This window comes from Trachinotus anak, unplaced genomic scaffold (genome assembly GCF_046630095.1).
Source record: "Trachinotus anak isolate AG129_WGS33_773 ecotype Australia unplaced genomic scaffold, CSIRO_AGI_Tana_v1 ptg000015l, whole genome shotgun sequence".
In the NCBI taxonomy this organism is placed as follows: Eukaryota; Metazoa; Chordata; class Actinopteri; order Carangiformes; family Carangidae; genus Trachinotus; species Trachinotus anak.
The window spans coordinates 10968179-10987806 of record NW_027273866.1 but is presented as its reverse complement, the minus strand read 5'-3'; the positions used below and the strand labels follow the sequence as shown (position 1 = coordinate 10987806).

Sequence of the window (19628 nt, the reverse complement as noted above, 5' to 3'; positions counted from 1 at the left end):
GAGAGGTGACGGTGCACAGGTAACAACAGAACGACAGGGAACATTCAATTAACCCACAACAGAAAACTGGTTAAAACAAAGGAACAGGACTGACAACAAATCAAAAACAACAAAAGAGCAAATTCATAAAAATGAACCCGGTTTTTTTTTTGTTGCTATACCTGAAGTGAAAATGGCAGATAAGACACTTCTCTCCGAAGAGCTTGTAAATATAAGTGAAACAAAAGCAGCAGTGAATATACAGCATGGCCGGTCATTTAACCTTAAGCTCAGTCAATTTCAAAAATGACAATAAACCTATCAGTCTATTAAACGAGTATTTCTTAATGCCTGTAACTTGAAAGACTGGTTGTTCGAGAAGAAGAAAAAAAGTCCCTGAATTGACTGAACTGAAAGTGAAATGGACTCTGTTGGTGACATACTGAACAACACACTTAACTGAGGTACAAAGTGTTAAGAGCATCCTTCCTCTTACATACAGTCACATCTGTGTTTAGACAACTTCAGCTTATCAACTCAAATCTAAAGTCATTTCTCAATAACTTTTTTTTTTTTTTTTTAAAGCATTTTGGCAATTATGCCTATTACACTTTCTGCTGGGTTCATGTCATATATTTAGCCAAGCAGGAAAAACCATTCACATCAGCCTCCGACCATAAGGTGTGGCCCCCTGCGGCCACACCTTATGGTTCTGTAAAAAAATCAGAGTGGTATCAATCGTCTCTCCTAACTCTCCACAGGAAAGCGAATAAGCGTATTCCCCAAAATATCAAACAATTCTTTTAAAGTTTAAGCTTTTTGCCACATGTAAAGAGTTTTTTTTTTTTTTTTTTTTTTTTTTAAATCCATGAGAGCAAACGTTCACCTTTAGTTCTCAGCTCACAGTTCACCACAGAGGAGAAGCACTGCCTTGTCCACGCAAAACATATTTTGGCATCTGACAGCTCCACACAGAGCACCACCCTCGCATAAATAAGAAAGGAGAATCTTCATAAAGGCTGGTATGCATAGTAGTATACGCTTATGTCTATCTATTGTTTACGCAACAGCACATTATTATCTATTCTGCAGTCAGTCAGTAAGCACTGGAACCAGTTTACATCAACATCCACACATGTGCTTGGCTCCTACAGCAGCTGTACTACACTGGTTTCAAACACAAAGCATCAACAGTCAAAGCAATCCGTTCGCTACTTAGTAGAAGAAAGAGAAAGAAGGAAGAAGGAAATATAAAAAAAAAAAAAGCCCGGTTGGTCACATTTATGAAAACATTGTAAAAGTTAGGAGTCGGATTAGTTGAGGGGAAAAGAATCAGATACTGATGTGAATCAACAAAAACCAACAAAATTAGGTACAAGGTCAGAAAACAAGACAAATGTTTCTTGGCAACAACCCAATAAGGATTAAACCAACAATGCTGAGGCAAATTCTTCTGCCAAAAACTCAACAAGCCACTGAGGATGAGGCTGGCAATTCTTCTATATTTTTCTCATTATGAACAAATCCCATGAAAAGACCAAAACCAACAACAAACTGATTCCACTAACAAGTATTATCTGTGTGGCACAGCTCTCCACTGTTGTCAAAAGACTATTAAACACACATCAGTGTTGCACTGGCTGACATTTTCCTTCATTACTGTGAAAATGGGCACTATAGTTTATTTTGACTTAACTCAACATACTACACTCACTCCACCACTGAAAGTAGTCCTTAAGAACTTCACAGTTTATTCCTGTTTGAGTTATATTTACTAGAAACTGCAGTGCCCAGCTGTGTTAGGAAATTACTGAGCCTTTTTTTTTTCTTTAAAGATTCAGAAGGAACCAATGAACCCAGACTGAGTGCCACAGACGGGGTAGAGAAGTCATCAAACAGTAGACAGGCAAACTTTCTGTAAATCAAAAACATAGAATAATGCCAGCGTTATCTTTTAGAGATATGTAATTATGACTGCTGTTATTGTTGAAAATCTTGCAATACTGGTTTGTAAAGAAAGTAGATCTGTAAAATAGTGACAGCAGCTGGACTTTTCTATTGTCCAGGTGGCATCAAGTTTCCATTCACTGGACTAAGGTTAAAACACACAAACTGTGGAGAGAAATGGGAAGTAACTAGTCCTTAAGGAGCCCAAACAATGGTGAAAAGGGACTGTCGAATTAAATGAATCAGACACCATGCTATAAGTAGTGTTGACATTAATACACCAGTGAAACCTTTCACAATCTGCAAAGACTGTGAAGGTGAAGGAAAAAAAAAAGTACAGGAAGGTAAGAAATGTAAAAGTCATCGTCCATGAGCGAAGGGGAAAGGCGTTGATGATGAGGTCCTTTAAGTCAGGGGTCAAAGTTCAGATTGTATGAGCAGAGAAGCAGCACCTGTAGAAAAAAGGCATGAGCAGAGCAGAGCAGCTGAGAGCGACACGATCCGCAGTGGAGGACGCTGAGTCAGGGCGATCAACGACAGCGCAGACAGCAGGCACGAGCGCCCATGTCTTGTTTGTCTCGTTAGGATTAATGGATTAATGTGTCTGTTTGCATCCTTAGTGTTTTTAGTCCCGATACAGCAACATCTGGGTGTGCCGAGTCTCGAAACAGGTCCAAGTTTTCTACTGCTATAGAGACCAAAATTAATCTTTAGTATGAAAAAGAGCCATAGACGACCTGCAGAGTTTGTTTTTGACTGACACCATGTTGCATCTCTTGTGTTTAATGACAAAGAGCTTCGAAGTCTCTCTTCAGTCTGGATGTAAGTGTAGTTTGCAAAGCCCAACTGTCCCTTTTTGTTTTGTTGCCTCAGTCTTTTTTTGTGTGTTTAGGGTCAGACAGGCTGAATGTTTCCATCCGCTGCTGCAGCCTTGTCAGGGGGCTACAGCTCAAGTCTTTTCTTTCTTTCATTTTCTTTTTTTCTTCAAACAAACTCAGTCTGCTTCACAGCTGCAGACCTGGGTCTAGAAGTGCTTAAATACTGTTATTTTCAGTTTACTTTATCCCTATCAGGTGCCAGATGGGTGGGGTTTTCATCACATATAGTCTGGCTGAAGGTTCTGAAAAATATCAATATTTAAATAAGTATTTTAAAGTCAACTTAAGCTTCTAAGAATACTGATGTTTAAACCATGTGACAGACTATTTGAATTATCTGCATGCATAAATCCCACCCATCTGGTCCACTGAGCACTTTAAAACAAATGCTGGGAAATGTTATTTGGGGTTCCTACATTTTTGGAGTATTATTTAAAAATGGTTTCTCTGATGGTTTTGATACAATTTATACTAAAGAGTTCATATCACTCTGTGGATAAATACTAGTTTTGCACAACAAATATCTGAATATATTAGATGACAAGGGTCTAAAATCATAGAAAATATTTAGTTGTACAAACAATATATTGAGGCAGTGCAATATTTTCATGTTTTTTTTGTGCAACTATCAAAGTTATCAAACCTGGAAAACACTAAATGCTCCTTCAATCTCTTTCCAGACTTTCCAGGTCTATGCAGGAATCCTGATCAGTACTTCTCTACCCAGGTCTGCACTGCACCGTTCACCGGATGCTAAAACTTGGGCTGGTAAAGGGCCACACGTCCGCTGAGGCAGCCTGAGGCCAGCTGGCAGTGTGTCGGGGAGAACTTGGTGGTGAGCACCACGTCGCTGTGCGAGTAGATGGAGCGGATCTCCCTGAGGCAGCTGGTCTGGACGGGCAGGCAGTCGGCCAGCTCGCCGCAGCGCTCGTCGAAGGCCAGCAGGCGGACGCCGTAGCCATACGGTGAGCAGATGAGCCGTCCGTCCGGGCTGAAACACAACTCCTTGATGTAGCCCCGCCCCACATTGGCCTCCTCGATGTAGTGGGTGAGGCGGAGAGAGCAGCGGGGGGAGACAAGTGGGCGAGTGGGCGCTCCCTCCTGGAACTCATACACACACGTCCACTGGGGAGAGGGAGAGAGAGAGAGAGAGAGAAATGTAGTCAGTGTCACATCAGCTTCTGAAAATATCAATCACGATGGTGTCATCACTGGAAAGACACTTGACGTTAGTCCAGGAACCACAGTGACACCACCCAGCCATCAGTGGGCTTTTGCTTGTGATGAGAACAACAAGTCAGGTAATCACCGGTGCGACTGAACTGAGGGCAAACAGCAAATAAACTGTGTTTAAAATGGTTTAACACATTTTGTTCCTAGTGATGTTATTTTAAACTGAATTCAGACATAAGTTCAGAGAGGGACACGGTGTTATAAGGTTCAATCCAGCACAAAACTTTTACAGATAACTGACATTTTGACAATGAAAATCCTGATAAGGACGACGTTGTCTAGAAAAAGTTGAATTAATTTCTGAATCTGATCTTTGAGGGAGTAGGGCAGGAAATGAGTGTCCTAGTACTGAAAACTGTCAAACACTGAAAGCTAGTATTGAATGTCTGATCTGATTTCTATCTTGTGTGCTTTTGTGTACTTTTTTTTTTCATCAGATAATTTCAGATTTAAAATAAAATTTTGCCCTTTTGAGACTATTTTATTTGAGCAAAGGTCATGTAGAGCTGCTTCTATTTTAACAGCATTAAACATTAGAGAGGGGGGTGTTCTTTTTGGACAGGTGGTACTTGTCTGTTTGTTAAAGTTAAATTCTGTTGGTTGTTTTTGTTTGCTTTTTCTATTTTTATATGCATTTCTATTTATACATATTTCAAAATAAAGCTAAAAAAATGAATAAATCAAAAACATTATGTGAGACCTTTCATTTCTTTTCACTTTTTTAAATAACCAGTTCATGTTTTTCAAAGTAAGGTCTCTAAAAAAGTCTTGTTTTCTATCTGAACTGAAAGCCAGGAAAAGGAAGACAATTGTCACTAATAATCAAAATATGTCACAGCTACCTATTATTCACCATCGAGGTAGCTACTTTATTACTGCTACCCAAATTAAAACAGCAGTTTATCTTTTATGTCAGTTACTGGAGACCGACAAACTACAACCTTCACTGCTCAGCTGCACTGAGGGCGAGTGTTTCATGTTGAATAAACAGATTTTTCGGTGCATTGTGCCGTTGGGTTGCAGGTGACAATGGTGATGTAGTTCCTATAGTACATCAACAGAGGTCAACAGAGGTCATAAATTACATGCTCTATCTAGATGTATGAAAAATCTCTTGCTTTCAGATCTTTAAAAAAATGAAGAGACATGCAGTGAGGTGATTTAGGAGACAACACTGAGGATCATGTTATCAAAACAGCTCTGAGGTAACAGAGGAATGTGCAGCTGAATGCCTCTCACCTCCTGGTCGTCCATGTTGCTGGAGCAGCGGATGAGCGTGGCCCAGCCTTTTGGATGGAGCTGCAGGGAGGTGATGCAGTTCCCTCGGTCCCTCTCTCCAGGGATCTCTGGAGTCAGAACCTCCAGACTGTTCCGGGGAGAAAGACCTGCAGGAAGAAAAAAAAAAAAAGGTTATTGATCATTTTTATGGTCTTTTATGGACCTCAATACTTATTCAGCTTTATACCACGAGTTTCTGACCTTCTCTGTGAGGGTGGATCTTGCTGGAGTCATTTCCCTGGCGAGGAGTTCCAGCTGATCTGGATGCTGATGTGCCACCATCTGTAGAATCCCAGCAGGGTCAAAACTCATTTTTATTTAAACTGGAAACAGACCAAGGTGATGCCTTAAAACAACCAACTTCATCTGAACCACAGCTAAAAACCCAAATCATATGAGATGGAGGAGATCAATTCTTTACTTATCAAACTATGATCAGCACATATTTTCTATATTTCCTGATATAAAGACTAAAAACAATTACGCCACCCTGAACACACCTGATTAATTATTTCTTAATCAACTAATTGACTAATTAGTCACTTGTACTGGCACTAACGTGGTATAAGCTTGATAAAATGAATCACTCACTAAGAACGGTAAAAAGTGGAAAAAATTAAACCAAAAAGATGATATAGACATTAAAGGGAATCCACAAAATATATGGGAACTTTTCAGTAACAGAGAAGGAGTGACACATGGGCAGAAGGCAAACAGAGACTGGGATCTGACCTGAGCTGAGGGGGGTCCGTCGCGCTCGCAGCATGCGGTAGCTGCCCACCTCCAGGGACTGGGTGAGGTCCAGGTCGTGGAGGATGAGCAGGTACCCTGAGGAAGTGGAGATGAGCATCTTGGAACAGTCGGGCGTCAGACGCATCCTCATCAGGTAGCGGGTGTGGAAGAACTTTTTGTGCGGGCAGCCATCCTCCGTAAACCTGCAGCGGAAACACAAGCAGAGGAGGGTTAATCTTCTTACATTATCTGATGTAATTTTGGTTGGAAACGTTTGATCACCAAGGGGCATAATGCAGAAAGTCGCAGGTTTGGACCAAGACAAATGATCCATTGCGAAAAGATTTGACACAAACTACAGAAACGTTAGAATCATCCGCACTGAGCCGTTTCTTCAGGGATTAAAAATGGGTTTTCAGGGTTGAATAACGGCCCAAAATCCCATTTATCCACCTTAAAAGCTGTTAAGGTACAGTTTTTATGTGATGGAGCTGAAGAAAGAGCCTGTTAAAATATCAGTGATGTATTGGTTGGAGTTTTATGTGCAGCTGCTGGTGCAGCATGACGTAACCACCAGAGCAGACCATTTTCCAGGTGGTACAACTGATGGGATTTTGCCACAAATATATGAGACAAACATTTATTTTTCTGTATTAACTGGTGTTGGCAAATTAAAAAAACAAGATAACCAGTGGATTGACAGAAAATTAACTGAAAGCTCTTATGCTAGTCAGTGATTTTATGATGATGAACAAAATCAACATAATGTCAACAGTGTGTGTTTAGAAAAGTTTTAAAGCATTTGTCTGTTCTCAAAAAAGATGCAAATAATCACAACACTCACCTTTAAAATCTTCATAGTCCTCATATTTACTTTAAAACTTACAGTGCACTTCCCCTGAATGATGACCAACCTGTTAGTGTCCCATGTGATGACGTTGCCGTCGAAGCCAGACGTGACGAGGAGACGAGTGTTGGTGTCGTACTCGATGTTTTTCACCCAGCTGGCGTGGCCGTGCAAGGAGCAGACCTTTGAATTCAGCTTGCGGAGATCCCATAATGCAATTGTGGTGTCATCAGAGCAGGTGGCAAACAAACGATTGTCCAGAAACCTGCGGGGCACAGACAGTCACACAGATGTTTTATTTCAGACTCTCAGCGGACATGAATCTGCGTGGATGACTCTCTTGAATGAATCTGACAGGATCGTGTTATTGTCATGAATCTTTTTCTTTCACTACTATGAACTGCAACTCTCTGGGTCCCATCCCTTGTGCATTTAACTGCGAGAGAAGCAGGATGTTGCATGCTTTCTTCGTAATGATTTCAGATCATAGAAGTGCACCTTATGTTGTTGACACAGTCCTCGTGGGCCTCCGTCAGGGTTTTGATGTGTCTGGATGAGATGGGATCAAAGAGCAGGACTTCAGTCTGCTCGCAGGCCACAGTCAGCACAGACCTAAGCAGAGCAGACACACAAATCCAATACACTCAATAACATACAAGAGGAGGAGAGAGTTGATCTTTTTGACCACTGAACAGAAGAGATTTTGGACAGACTGGACACCGTTCTTGGATTTAAGACACCGTTTCAATTCAGATCAATGATGCGGAGTTAAATGAAAAGATAATTTCATATAATGACACCCTGCTTATCAGACCATAAAACAATCCCCAAGATAAGGAACTGACCTGCAAAAAAAAAAAAGAAGAAAATTTATGAAAACTCAAAAAGCAAAAACGGAATAACCTGGATTTCACTTAACGACACACCACTACATCCCTGACTGTGATGCAAAAGCAACTATGATAATAAGATTATTAATATTGTGCCATGAGATGCTAAGCTCAAATATGTCGAGTTCTGACAGTGAGCAGGTTCAGGATGTTTTATTTTTACCCAGCAAAGGTGCAGTTTCCTGGAAAGTCTTGCATACACTGCACATGAAGGTGTTTCATCCTGCAGTCACATGAGCCCACAAACAGCATTTGACCCAGACTGGACACAGCTTGACCTGGTTTGGCTGCAGGATTTATTTCCTACATCTGCTGTCTGGCCACTGAGGCTTACACCCTGGGTGTGCTCATTAGCTGTGCTTGCTGTGAGGGGCTTTTGCAAGACTTTTGAGGTTTTGTTTAGAGAAATTCAGGAACTCTAAATGGTCATGTTTTGGTTAGATTGTTAACTTGTCACAAGTGAGATGAAGCATTATGAGGATGAATTTGATGAGGAAATTGAAGCACTTATCCATTGTTTCCAAGCCCTTTCAATGCACTGTTTCACATTTAAAACATTTTCCAGGAAAGCTGAAACCCTGTGAACATGAACTCCGGGTGGAAGGCCTAAAATACACGCCAAAATGTTGGTCTTACCCGTCCGGGGAGTACTCCAGGTTGAACACCGCACCGTGGGTCTGACTGCTCAGGTTGACAGACTCCACAGCCGGATTCATCGAGCAGTACAAACTGGTCATTGTCCTGAAGTTATCCCTGGCTGGGTCTACAAACACCCCTCGTCTAATAGTCCTGCTCTGCAGCCAGGAAAACAGGCTATTCCCCCTGCCGCTGTGGGTGTCGGAGCCCCCGCCGCTCCCTGTCTGCGGCGCGGCGGTCTTCTGGCTGCGGGGCTCCCGCTCCTCCGACGCCGGGGAGCTTGCGCTGCGCTCCGCTCGGTCTCCGCCGCTCCCGGGCAGCGAGGTCGCACCTCCCCGACCGATGTCATCTTCCTCCTCCGAGTCGTCGATGTCGGGGTCTCCTTCTTTGTCGTTGGGCCTGTCCTGCGACTCGTCGGCGTCCTCGCTGGTGCTCTGGTGCTCCGAGCTCATTGTGGCAGCGTCCACACAGTCGCCTGTGTTTCGGGGCGCAGCGTCTCGGCTCAACGGCGAAAAGTCGACTGACTCCGGTCACCTACCGAGCATGAAACCGTGTCTTCCTCCAGTCCTTTAAGGCGCCATGGCGGTGGATTTAAGCTGCATAGGTTACGTTTCACAAATTATATTTTGATACCAGACTTGGCAGCGCCTGACCGCCGCGCGTCAAGTTTAACACGGTTAGCTAATATGCGACCGGAAGAATAAAGATTTCGCCTTCAAAATAAACTTTTACAAAAAAAAGTAGTACGTGTACGTCTCAGATGAGATTGAAACATGAAATCATTGTTTGGTTAATTTTAATCGCCTCTTTTTGTATCTGTTGCGAATTAAACCAAGTATCCGCGAATCATCTTTCATAAATAAATGTTTAAGCTGAAGTGTCCCGGCGGAAGTTTAATCTCTTTTAATTTTAGCTACCTTGACTGTTTTCTCTTCACCAAAACAAATGCGAAATAAAAAGAAATGACGAAGTTCCGCTTCCTCGTCCATGTTCGGAGGCATTCGCAGTTTGGTTGCTGCCATCTGCTGGAAAAATGCTGCAAGTTCATCTGCGTGTTCTCATAACATCCACAATAAATAATGTAATGTAATGTGTTGGCCTCTACCTGAGGAAGTGCAGCCTTATTATGGGTGTTGATTCTAACAACATTCAGGTCCGTTATTTGCAAAAAAGTTATTGTGTCTCTTGAATTACAAACTTTCTATAATTTTTATTTATTTATTATTATTATTTTTTTTTACAATTTTACAATTTAAAGGAACAAAAAAAATAAAACTTGAAAAATACCCTCCAATTCAGGAATATCATGGATTAGATTCTCACATAATTTGTACTTATTCATGTAATTATTTATCTATTTGATATTTTTATAATTCATTCTGTTCAGCATCTGTTGTGCTTTTGGATTATAGGTTTTCATTAACCCTGCACTGTTGTTCCGGTTTCCCAGTGTTTTAAAGCTCTCTGGGTCAGCTCTTCTGAAATGCAGGCCACTTCCTGAGATCATAAACATAAGAATACATTTCTGAAATAAAACATTAACATTCAGGCACGACCACATTGATCTGCTACGAGGCTGCTATTCACATCCATATTTCTTCCACTCTGCAATTTGTACATTTTTACTTTGGTGGAAGGCTGTCTGGCAGGAGGTTTGCTTTGTGAGATTAAAATAAACTTGAAAAAATGACTTTAAATAAATAAAGGAATATCCAACAAATAGGCACAACAGGGAAACAGGGACATTCTTTCATTTAATTCAGTTATATATTGTCTTTAGAGGTGCACATTTCCCAAAAAGCTTTAAATTAAATAAACCTGTTAAAAAAAAAAAAAAAAAAAAGCTGGTGCTTGTATGACCCCTGAAATTACAGGGTCCCACGCTGCCTTGCATCTTGGGAAAAAGAACAATGGAACTATTTTATTAAGGAAACATCATATTTATAATTAGTGTGGTTATTGTTTAGACTATGTTCTACATAGTCTGACTACATTAATCAGCAGTTGAAATTAAATGTATGATCTTTCTTGGATCCTCCTAGATCACACATTTCTTATAGGCTAATTTAAGCGAGCTGCCCGCAGGCCTTTCACATGAATGTGAGAGGAAATTACAGTTTGTGTTGTGTTTGCCTATTGATGTTTGCATGTCTCCACACTGTGCCCTGTTTGTGTGTGTGTGTGTAATTGTGCATACTGCTCTGCCAACTTTGGTGCGTTGCTGAAGAGAACAAGGCATTAATCCAACCAGCTTCATTACTTAACGGGTTTGTTTTAATTGCGACCAATTAACCTGAGAGGAGGGGGGACACGTCCATCCTCACAGTTTTGCGCAGGCGTAACACATGCATTCACGCTGGCTCGTACTTAAAGGATGATTACAAAGCAAACAGCTCAACTCTTTCGGGGGCACACGGCAAAAAATGACGAGTACGCGAGATGCTGCGCTCCATCCAAGCGGAGCAGGACCGAGCTCATCCAAAGAGGCTCCGAGCTCTCCCGGCTTTGTCCTGATCATGTCAGTGATGTTGCTCGTCCCGGTCCAGCCAGCATCAGCTCATCCTCAGTGCCTGGACTTCGAGCCACCCTTCAAACCCCCTTGGCACCTGGAGTTCTGCGCGCAGTACGAGCAGTTTGGCTGCTGTGATCAGAAAACAGACAACATGATCGCGGAGAGATACTGGAACATTGTTGACCAGTTGGAAGTGGCTGGTTATGAGCTCTGTGCAGATATGTTGAAGGAAATCATGTGCCAGGTAAATATATGTTTAAAAAAAAAAAAAGTTAGGTTGTGTGCTTTTGAGGATGCAATTGTGATGAATGGGTAAAATTTTCTGGCACAAAGTTATTTTACAAAATAAAACATTTCTCAGGGCGATGATAAATTACTGTTGAGGTTTACTGCTGCCTCTTCACCTCTGCAGAAACCTTGTCAGGTACAGTAGATCTATGTTTGTAACTAAACATCACACAGCATAGTCTAAACTGCCTATTTGGACATCACAGCCCACAACTATCTATCAACTTTTTAATTGATTTCAGTTTTATAAGCAGAGCCATCATCAATTTATGTTGGATCTACATTTGTAAAGGGATCAAAGTCTAGGTATTAAGCAACTGTTGATTTGTTGTAATTGAATTAACATTTACAGTTCTCCCTTTCATTTGTTGAATGTAATCCAAACAGCTGAAGTGAACTCAGTTCAGAACAAGTGGAGTATTTTGATTCCTATAGATTATCTAGAGTGTTAAGAATGATTCTATCACTGGAATAAGATTAAATGTCTGCAGGCAATCAAAGGTAAGGTGTGCAATGTCTTAGCCACAGAAAATTAGATTTATATTACGATGGCTATGAAATGTCTCTAGAGGAGTGCAGGGGTTGTGGGACTGCTGAAATGCCCTTTTCTGAAAACCCCACTCAGATCAGCTAAAGTGTCCCCTTAATTTTCACTTCCTGTCCCACATGTCTCTGTGATAATCAGTACACTGTAGTGTTTCGTCTTTATCTCATCCAGGAGTGCTCTCCTTATGCCGCCCACCTTTATGACGCTGAGGACCCATACACACCTGTTAGAGAGCTACCTGGCCTATGCTTTGGCTACTGTTCCGAGTTTCATGGCAAATGTCGCCATGTGGTTAAATATTTAACTGAGAACCAGCTGCTGCGGGACACCTCTGAGCGGGATGTGTCCACGTTCTGCAGCCTGGTCGACCTATCTGACCAGGACTACTGTTACCCCAACGTTTTGAAGAGCCCTGACCTCAACAGCAACCTGGGGCGGGTGGTGGAAGACCCCAGAGGTTGTCTCCAGCTGTGCCTCACTGAGGTGGCCAACAATCTGAGGAACCCTGTCCTGATGTTGCACAGCGGTGATGACACACACCGGATGTTCATCGCAGAACAGTTGGGATTTGTGTGGGTTTACCTGCGTGACGGCAGTCGAGTGGAGCAGCCTTTCCTGGACATGAGTGGGGAGGTGCTGTCCACACCCTGGCTGGGAGATGAGAGGGGTTTCCTTGGCATGGCGTTCCACCCCAAGTACCGCGACAATGGACGCTTCTTCATCTACTACTCGATCCAGGTCAACAGAAAGTTGGAGAAAGTCAGAATCAGTGAGATGAAGGTGTCTGATTACGATATGAACATGGCTGATCCTCATTCGGAGAGGTACGCAGATGGAAGGTTTCCTTTTGCTCTTTTTATAGCTCTGCAACAACTGCACCTACCTTTGACAGAAATATAGGACTATATCATCATCCACCCCCTGGGCTCTAATTGAACCAAAGTTTGCCTAAACATGTTCTGAGTATAATTCAGTAAATCATATTTAAGGGTTGGCCCAATCTTCCAGGAGCCCTGATTTAATTTTCTTTTTTCTCAGTAAAGAGTTAAACTCAACTTTGCACTATTAAAATTGTTCAATGAAAAAAGGAGAAAACACATGTGAAAAAAAGATGAATTAATCTATAGATACAGTCAATGACTTTGTTATAGCCCCTCCAAGATCCACAGATGCAGTTTAACGCCGGAACATTTATTCATATAATGTTTGTTATAAGATAAGGTTAAATCTACTAAAATTGAAGGAATACTTTGACATTTGAGGAAAAAAGCCTTTTTATCGTGAGAGGATCAATACTGTTCTCATGTCTTCACAGTGAACACAAAGCTACTGCCGGGCTTGGTTAGCTTAGCTTAGCATAAATACTGGAAACTAGGTTAAACAGCCATCCAACTCTTTCCAAAGGTAATAAAATACTCTTACTGCCCCCTCTAAAGCTCACCAATTAAGACATTATATCTCTGTTGTTTCACTGGTACAAAGCATAACGGAAAAAAACCCCCAACAGCTGCTGTCTGTAGAGCCTAGTTAACAGACAGACATGGGAGTGGTGTCAGTCTGAACAACTAATTCTCTGCCGGAAGATGAATAATAATATTTCCTACAAGCATTCACCTCCATTGTTTTGGTGTGGTGACAGATATCTTCAGTTATGCCAAAACCCTCCCCCAAAACTATCAGCATGGCCACATATCTGACTCTTAGCCCCCCAGGTCTTCTCTGTTATCACATCCCTCCGTAAGACAAATAATTACTGCACAAGGAATGAGTGACAAACACCAAAGTGTCAGTGTTGAAGATAAAAAGGATGGATCAAAGCTTGTCTGAGAGCATACTCAAGAATCATGACAACCACATGTTTTTGTCTGAAAACAAGAATTTCACCCGTAGTAGCTGTGAATGAACTGAACTGCATCCTTTTTACATCCAGGGTCATTTTAGAGATCGAGGAGCCAGCTGCGAACCACAACGGAGGCCAGCTGCTCTTTGGCCTCGATGGATATTTGTACATTTTTACTGGAGATGGTGGGAAAGCCGGAGATCCATTTGGGAAGTTTGGCAACGCACAAAACAAGTAAGGTGCCTCAGAGGGAGAACCGAAGCAGAGAGATGTTCCACTACAACAGTGGTTGTCTGAAGTACAATGAATTTTTTCATGCAATTTAATTGTCAGTGGTAAGGCCAAATTTACATTCGTACCAGTACCAGAGTAGCAGAAGCTGGACATCCTTCATACATTACTTATAGCTAATAATTTCAACCATTTATCCATTACTTTTAGTTAACTCATTATCAATTGTTGTTAACCATTTCAACAATTAACAACAATTTTATCCTTTAATATAATCCGTAAACAGTTGAAATAGTTTCCCATTACTTTTAGCCAACTATTTTTACCATTTATCCATTATTTTTGCAATTTCAAGCATGTATCCATTCCCTTAGGAATATTCTTACTATATGTATGTATATTACTAACTATTCCAACCTTTTATCTACTGCTTTTAGATAAGTTATTCAACCATTTAAACATTACTTTAAGGCACTATTTTTTTTACATTTTATCTACTTTAAACCTCTTACATTGTTTCCCATGACTTTTGAGCTATTTTAAGTATTTATCTGCTTCTTTTATCTAGTTCAGACCATTTATTCATTACTTTCAGCTAAATATTTATTACATTTGCTTCCTGTTTCAACCAATTATCCACACAAACATCCACACAACATGTAGACCTTTCTGCTTACTTGCCATCTAATTATCATGCACTTTCATTCACAATATTTAAGGGTGGTGTTCATATGTTACAGCTAACTCAATAGGCCTTTTTTTCCATCAAATCAGTGCTTCAGTTTTTTCTGTTAGTTGAACTGCTCCGCAGTCTTTCCACATAGAACCGTGCCCCTGACAGGGAGTCACGAAATGCTGTTCTTTCCTACCCAGGAGTGCTCTGTTGGGAAAAGTCCTCCGCATTGATGTGGATGGAAGTGACACCAGTGGGAGGCAGTACAGGATCCCCCCCAGTAACCCATTCCTCGGTGACCCAGATGCTCGACCAGAGGTGTATGCATATGGGGTCAGAAACATGTGGCGATGCTCCGTGGACCGTGGAGACCCCGTCAGCCGCTACGGCAGGGGCCGGATATTCTGTGGAGATGTTGGTCAAAACCGCTATGAGGAGATCGATATTATTGTGAAGGGAGGAAACTACGGATGGAGGGCCAAAGAGGGTTTCGAGTGCTATGATATGAAACTGTGCCACAACTCCTCCTTGAGTGAGTATTTTCTCTTCATGTGAAACTTCCCTGATCATAAAAATCAAAAGCTATTTTCTCTCTCATTGATACTTTCACCACCTGTTATTTCTGCCATAATGTTCCTTTCTCAGTCTATTTTGGATGCTCCAGATTTGAGTTAAAAACAGTTTATCTTTCTCTGGCACAACAGATGACATCCTGCCTATATTTGCATATAGCCATCATGTCGGGAAATCTGTGACTGGGGGATATGTGTACAGAGGATGTGAATCACCCAATCTGAACGGCTTGTACATTTTTGGAGACTTCATGAGTGGGTAAGATTCTGCTCATCTGAGCCAAGTAGTTTACTCCAACTGTTGGAAATGATTTTTGGTCAGCTTTTCAGCAGTGAAAAAGCAAACTTGTTTTTTCAGCTGTTGTGTTTCCAATTTTAAATCAGTTCATTCTCAATAATGTGCCAACTTGAATTAACTTGAGGCTTAACTTAGCGTTTTATGCTCCCTTAACTTGAGAGTTAAGAGTCACGATGTTTGACAATGACTTAAAACAATTTGAGGAAAGAATAGCATGAGCTGTTGTACCTGCCATTATCTAATTTGTCCTGATGAAAGTATTTGACTCCAGTCTTGTTATGTACTGTAGAGTGGATGTTTCTGGCATGACTCCACCTACTTCCAAGGTGAATGGTGATGGGAAAAAAGTCTAAAGGGGCCAAAACACAAAGAACACTTGCAGTATACATAACAACTTTTTGGTTTTTTTGACCCCTTGTTATGTACTGCCATAGTTTTACAGAAAGGGAACAAAAAATAATTTGAATTTCTTAAAGAAACAGTATCATTGTAGAGCATCAGGTTGATAATGTCTCTTTATTAAAGGAATAGTCAGACAGTTTTGGATATATGCTCATTCACTTTCTTGACAAGACCTAGATAAGAAGACTGATACCACTCAAATGTCTGTCCAGTAAAGATGAAGAGACAGTTAGTTTAGCATAGTATAAAGACTGGAAACAGGTGCTGGACTATTTCTTGGTCGGCAGCAGTGACGTCCTGGAGTCTCCACTGGTTGCTTGTTTAAATCAAAAGACACAAAGCTCCTCATAAAACCACTATGTATTGCTCTTTACCCCTGTTTTAAGTCTGTATGCTAAGCTAAGCTAACTGTGGAATGTGCTTCATATTTAGCAAAAGACATGAGAGCAGTATTTGAAGTGATGGGGATGAGCTGTACTTCAATCAAACTGAAGCAATAGAAGCCTGAGTTTATCCTAGTAAATAGTAAAAGTACTGGTTTCTTAGTCTTGGTGACTTCTAGTTTCCAATAATGGTCTATATACTTTTTCAGTGGCTTTGCAGGGATGAACTGTTGATTCAGGCCCTAAATGTGACAAACCCATATTGCTTGGTTGTAACAATATAAGTGATCTTCGTCAATTCTGCAGTCGAATCATGGCATTAGAGGAAGATAAGACAACAGGAACTTGGAAAGAAAGGAGTGTGTGTATGGGTGATACGAAAACGTGCTCTTTTCCTGGACTCATCAATCATCACCACAAGTTCATCATCTCGTTTGCTGAAGATGAAGCAGGTAACATGTCTTCAGTCTCTCGCGGCCTTTGGAACTGGATTTCACCAGCGTAACAGTACTGACAAGCTTTTTCTGTTTTTTAGGGGAGATGTATTTTCTGGCCACTTCGTACCCCAGTGCTTCGTCTCCTTATGGAACCGTTTTCAAATTTATGGATCCCTCCAGGTAGAGTATCAGTATCAGTGTATCATAATGATCATATTCCTTACCTTTTTGGAAAAATCTGCATAAATATCTACCATATTTTGACTTAAATCTATGAAGGATAATTTATTAATTTCATTCCCATCTGTGGGATGTTTTGGCCTTGGTAGAACTGTCCTGGACTTAATCTTCATACAACCCTGACAAATGAGACATTGTTTAAAAGCTTTAAGCTTCCTGATTCTATCTGTGAAATACATTTTAGGATCCACATATTACTGCAACAGCTGTTTTTCATTTTATAGCAGGTTGAAAGAAAAGTTGAGCTTTACCTTTTCAGTCATTTGTGAGGCAAGACACATGTTCAAGTGCTAAAGACTCCACAGCATTTTCACCACCAGATTTAAATGAACAAAATGCACCCGAGGTTGAGTCCAATAAACAAGTTATCACAGACAAAAAATTCAACATCTAGTTTTGTGTATGATTGCTTGCTTGCTTGAATGATTGAGACCAGATTTTAGACAGTTAACAAAAGGGTTGAGGATCAATAACCTTTTAATTTTGGATACATGTTGTGCACAAAAATGGGGATGAGTGGTGAGAGGTTAACTTTTCAACTTCTGCAGGAGAGCTCCTCCAGGGAAATGTAAGCAGAAGCTGTTGGCTGTCAAAGTGAGGGGCAAAAAGCTTCCATTTGTGCCCAGGGAGCGTAAGTTTACCTCTGCATTTTCATCAGTTCTTCTTCTCATAGCTAAACGTGTTTTTTTTGTGATGTGCACATGTTGAAGAAGCCATTTGAAAGGACATTTTTCTTTGACTGAGGGAAAATTGTTTCTAGTATACTACTTAGTACACTGTTAAGTGTTGTGCAGAAAATATTTAAGAAAACATCTTTCACTGTTGACTCTTACGTATGCTTGTCTCAAGGAGAACCGGCTTTTCCCTCTCTGTTTAATGCTGATATGCTGTTAAACTGTATATAATCAGTCTCCCATTTTACATCAAACATATTTAAAAGAGTGGCAAGAGAGGAAAGCATTTCAAACTCCTGTTTTTAGGGTAAAATATTCAGTGCAGCTTTATAAAATCCAACACATGTGGCTGCAGAAGTGAACAAGTAAAACAGTGAACATGGGTACTTATGACATTTGTACCATTTCAGTGACTGTGCTGGACACACATGAGAAACCTACAAGACCACCACCAAGAAAATTCAAACTCACCACCAAAGCACCGGCGACGAGCAGCCAGGTGAAACCTACGACGACTGCAGCCAGCATCACGACGACGAGCACTGCTGCACCCACGTGGAAATCACCTGAGAAGAAAGCGAGGAAGAAAAATACATTGAAACAACGCAGGAAAAACAAAAATGTGAACAAGAAGGGAGCTAAGGCAAAAATGAAGAAGAAATCCAGGAAAAAGACAGAGGTGGCGGCTGTGATAAAGCCTGTCAGTGATAAAATAAAAGCAAAAGCCAATCAAACTGACACGGATAAGGATGCTTTAAAAACCTCCAACAGCCTGAGCGATAACACAATCCACACAAAGAAGAAGATGAGGAAACGTGCCCAGCAGCAAATCAGACTCGAGAAAGACAGCGTAAAGATGAAGGAGTCTGCGGTCGGATATCAGTCTTTCATGAACAAAACTAAGACAAGCTTGAATGTAAAAAGCAACACAACAACAAGAAATAAGCTTCAGGTAAAAAGAGATGCCAAGGCACTTTAAATCATGATTTTTTATTATGACTGAGTCATTATTTTTTTATATTTCTGTAAGTGAAACAACCAGTGTTGACTGTCATATTGTAAAGGAAAAGTTTGAGATGATAGGATTGTTACCAATGTCATGTCTGGTCTGTAAATATGAAGCAACAGCCAGCAGCCGATTAGCTTAGCATTAGCAGAATCCACTCACCAGCACCTGTAAAGCTCATTAATCAACATTTTATCTTAATTAAGATGCTGGATGAATTTTGTTACTTTTGGATAAGAAAAAATGTCCAGACATGAGAGTGGTATCAGTCTATCAGTCCTCTCCACCTCTCAGCAAGAAAGCAAGTAAATGCATTTCCCAAAAATGTTGAACTCTTCCTTTAATTCCTTTACACAGCTGTTGTGTGCAACTATGGATGTAATGACACTGTTTGCTATGCATTTTATTTTTGACAGTCATGAAATGATTGGCCTGAGTTAATCACTGTCAGGTCTGTATTTAGAGCATATCAACCAGGTTTGAAATGAAAATAAGGAGCAAACACAATTTTATGACACATGCAAGTCCTAAAAATAAACATTGGAAAGTGAGTCTGTGTGTGTGTGTGTGTGTGTGTGTGTCTCAGGAGCTCTCTGTAATTAAACTCCTCACCACCGATAATAACTGAAGCCGCTGTGACTGTGGTTTTTGTAATAACTGCTGTAAATGTGACAGCGACACGCAGTCGTGCACACTTAGGTTACGTGAATCTCACTATTCAGCGTTTTCTCTGCTGCTAATCTGTTGATGCCCGAATGGTGTATTTTATTACAACTCCTGGAAAGAGCCTTAGATTGTAATTTGTGGCTCCATTGTTTTGGTGGTGATGAAGGAAAGATTACTGAAGGGCACACACCCTCCAGTCAACTACTACTTTCATAACATGACAAAACAAACATACCATACTGCACTATGACGTCATATTTTACAGGTACAACATAACTCTGAGATGATAATAGCTGTGTTTGATAGAGATGAGTCATGACATAGTAAAAACACAGGTAACATACAACTTAAACAAGACAAGTCACGACAAAGATTTCAAACAAATCTTGTGTTCAAAACTGAAGCCACCTACCCTGACATGACATAACTTACCATAAAT

At 40.8% G+C, this 19628-nt stretch overlaps 2 protein-coding genes across 2 annotated transcripts; one reads left to right on the top strand and one right to left on the bottom strand.

Moving 5' to 3' along the window:
* Positions 1-2882: 2882 nt before the first annotated feature.
* On the bottom strand, positions 2883-9095 carry wdr32 (WD repeat domain 32). The gene is made up of 7 exons (XM_071497972.1): positions 8421-9095; positions 7393-7506; positions 6962-7159; positions 6048-6250; positions 5517-5597; positions 5277-5422; positions 2883-3929 (listed from the first exon to the last, which is right to left on the bottom strand). The coding sequence occupies exons 1-7, from the start codon at positions 8870-8872 to the stop codon at positions 3558-3560; spliced, it is 1566 nt and encodes a 521-aa protein (XP_071354073.1). The 5' UTR covers positions 8873-9095; the 3' UTR covers positions 2883-3557.
* Positions 9096-10838: 1743 nt separating this feature from the next.
* On the top strand, positions 10839-19074 carry hhipl2 (HHIP-like 2). The gene is made up of 9 exons (XM_071497459.1): positions 10839-11176; positions 11939-12591; positions 13698-13841; positions 14712-15043; positions 15216-15342; positions 16473-16618; positions 16702-16783; positions 17392-17474; positions 17928-19074. The coding sequence occupies exons 1-9, from the start codon at positions 10844-10846 to the stop codon at positions 18494-18496; spliced, it is 2469 nt and encodes an 822-aa protein (XP_071353560.1). The 5' UTR covers positions 10839-10843; the 3' UTR covers positions 18497-19074.
* Positions 19075-19628: the final 554 nt, after the last annotated feature.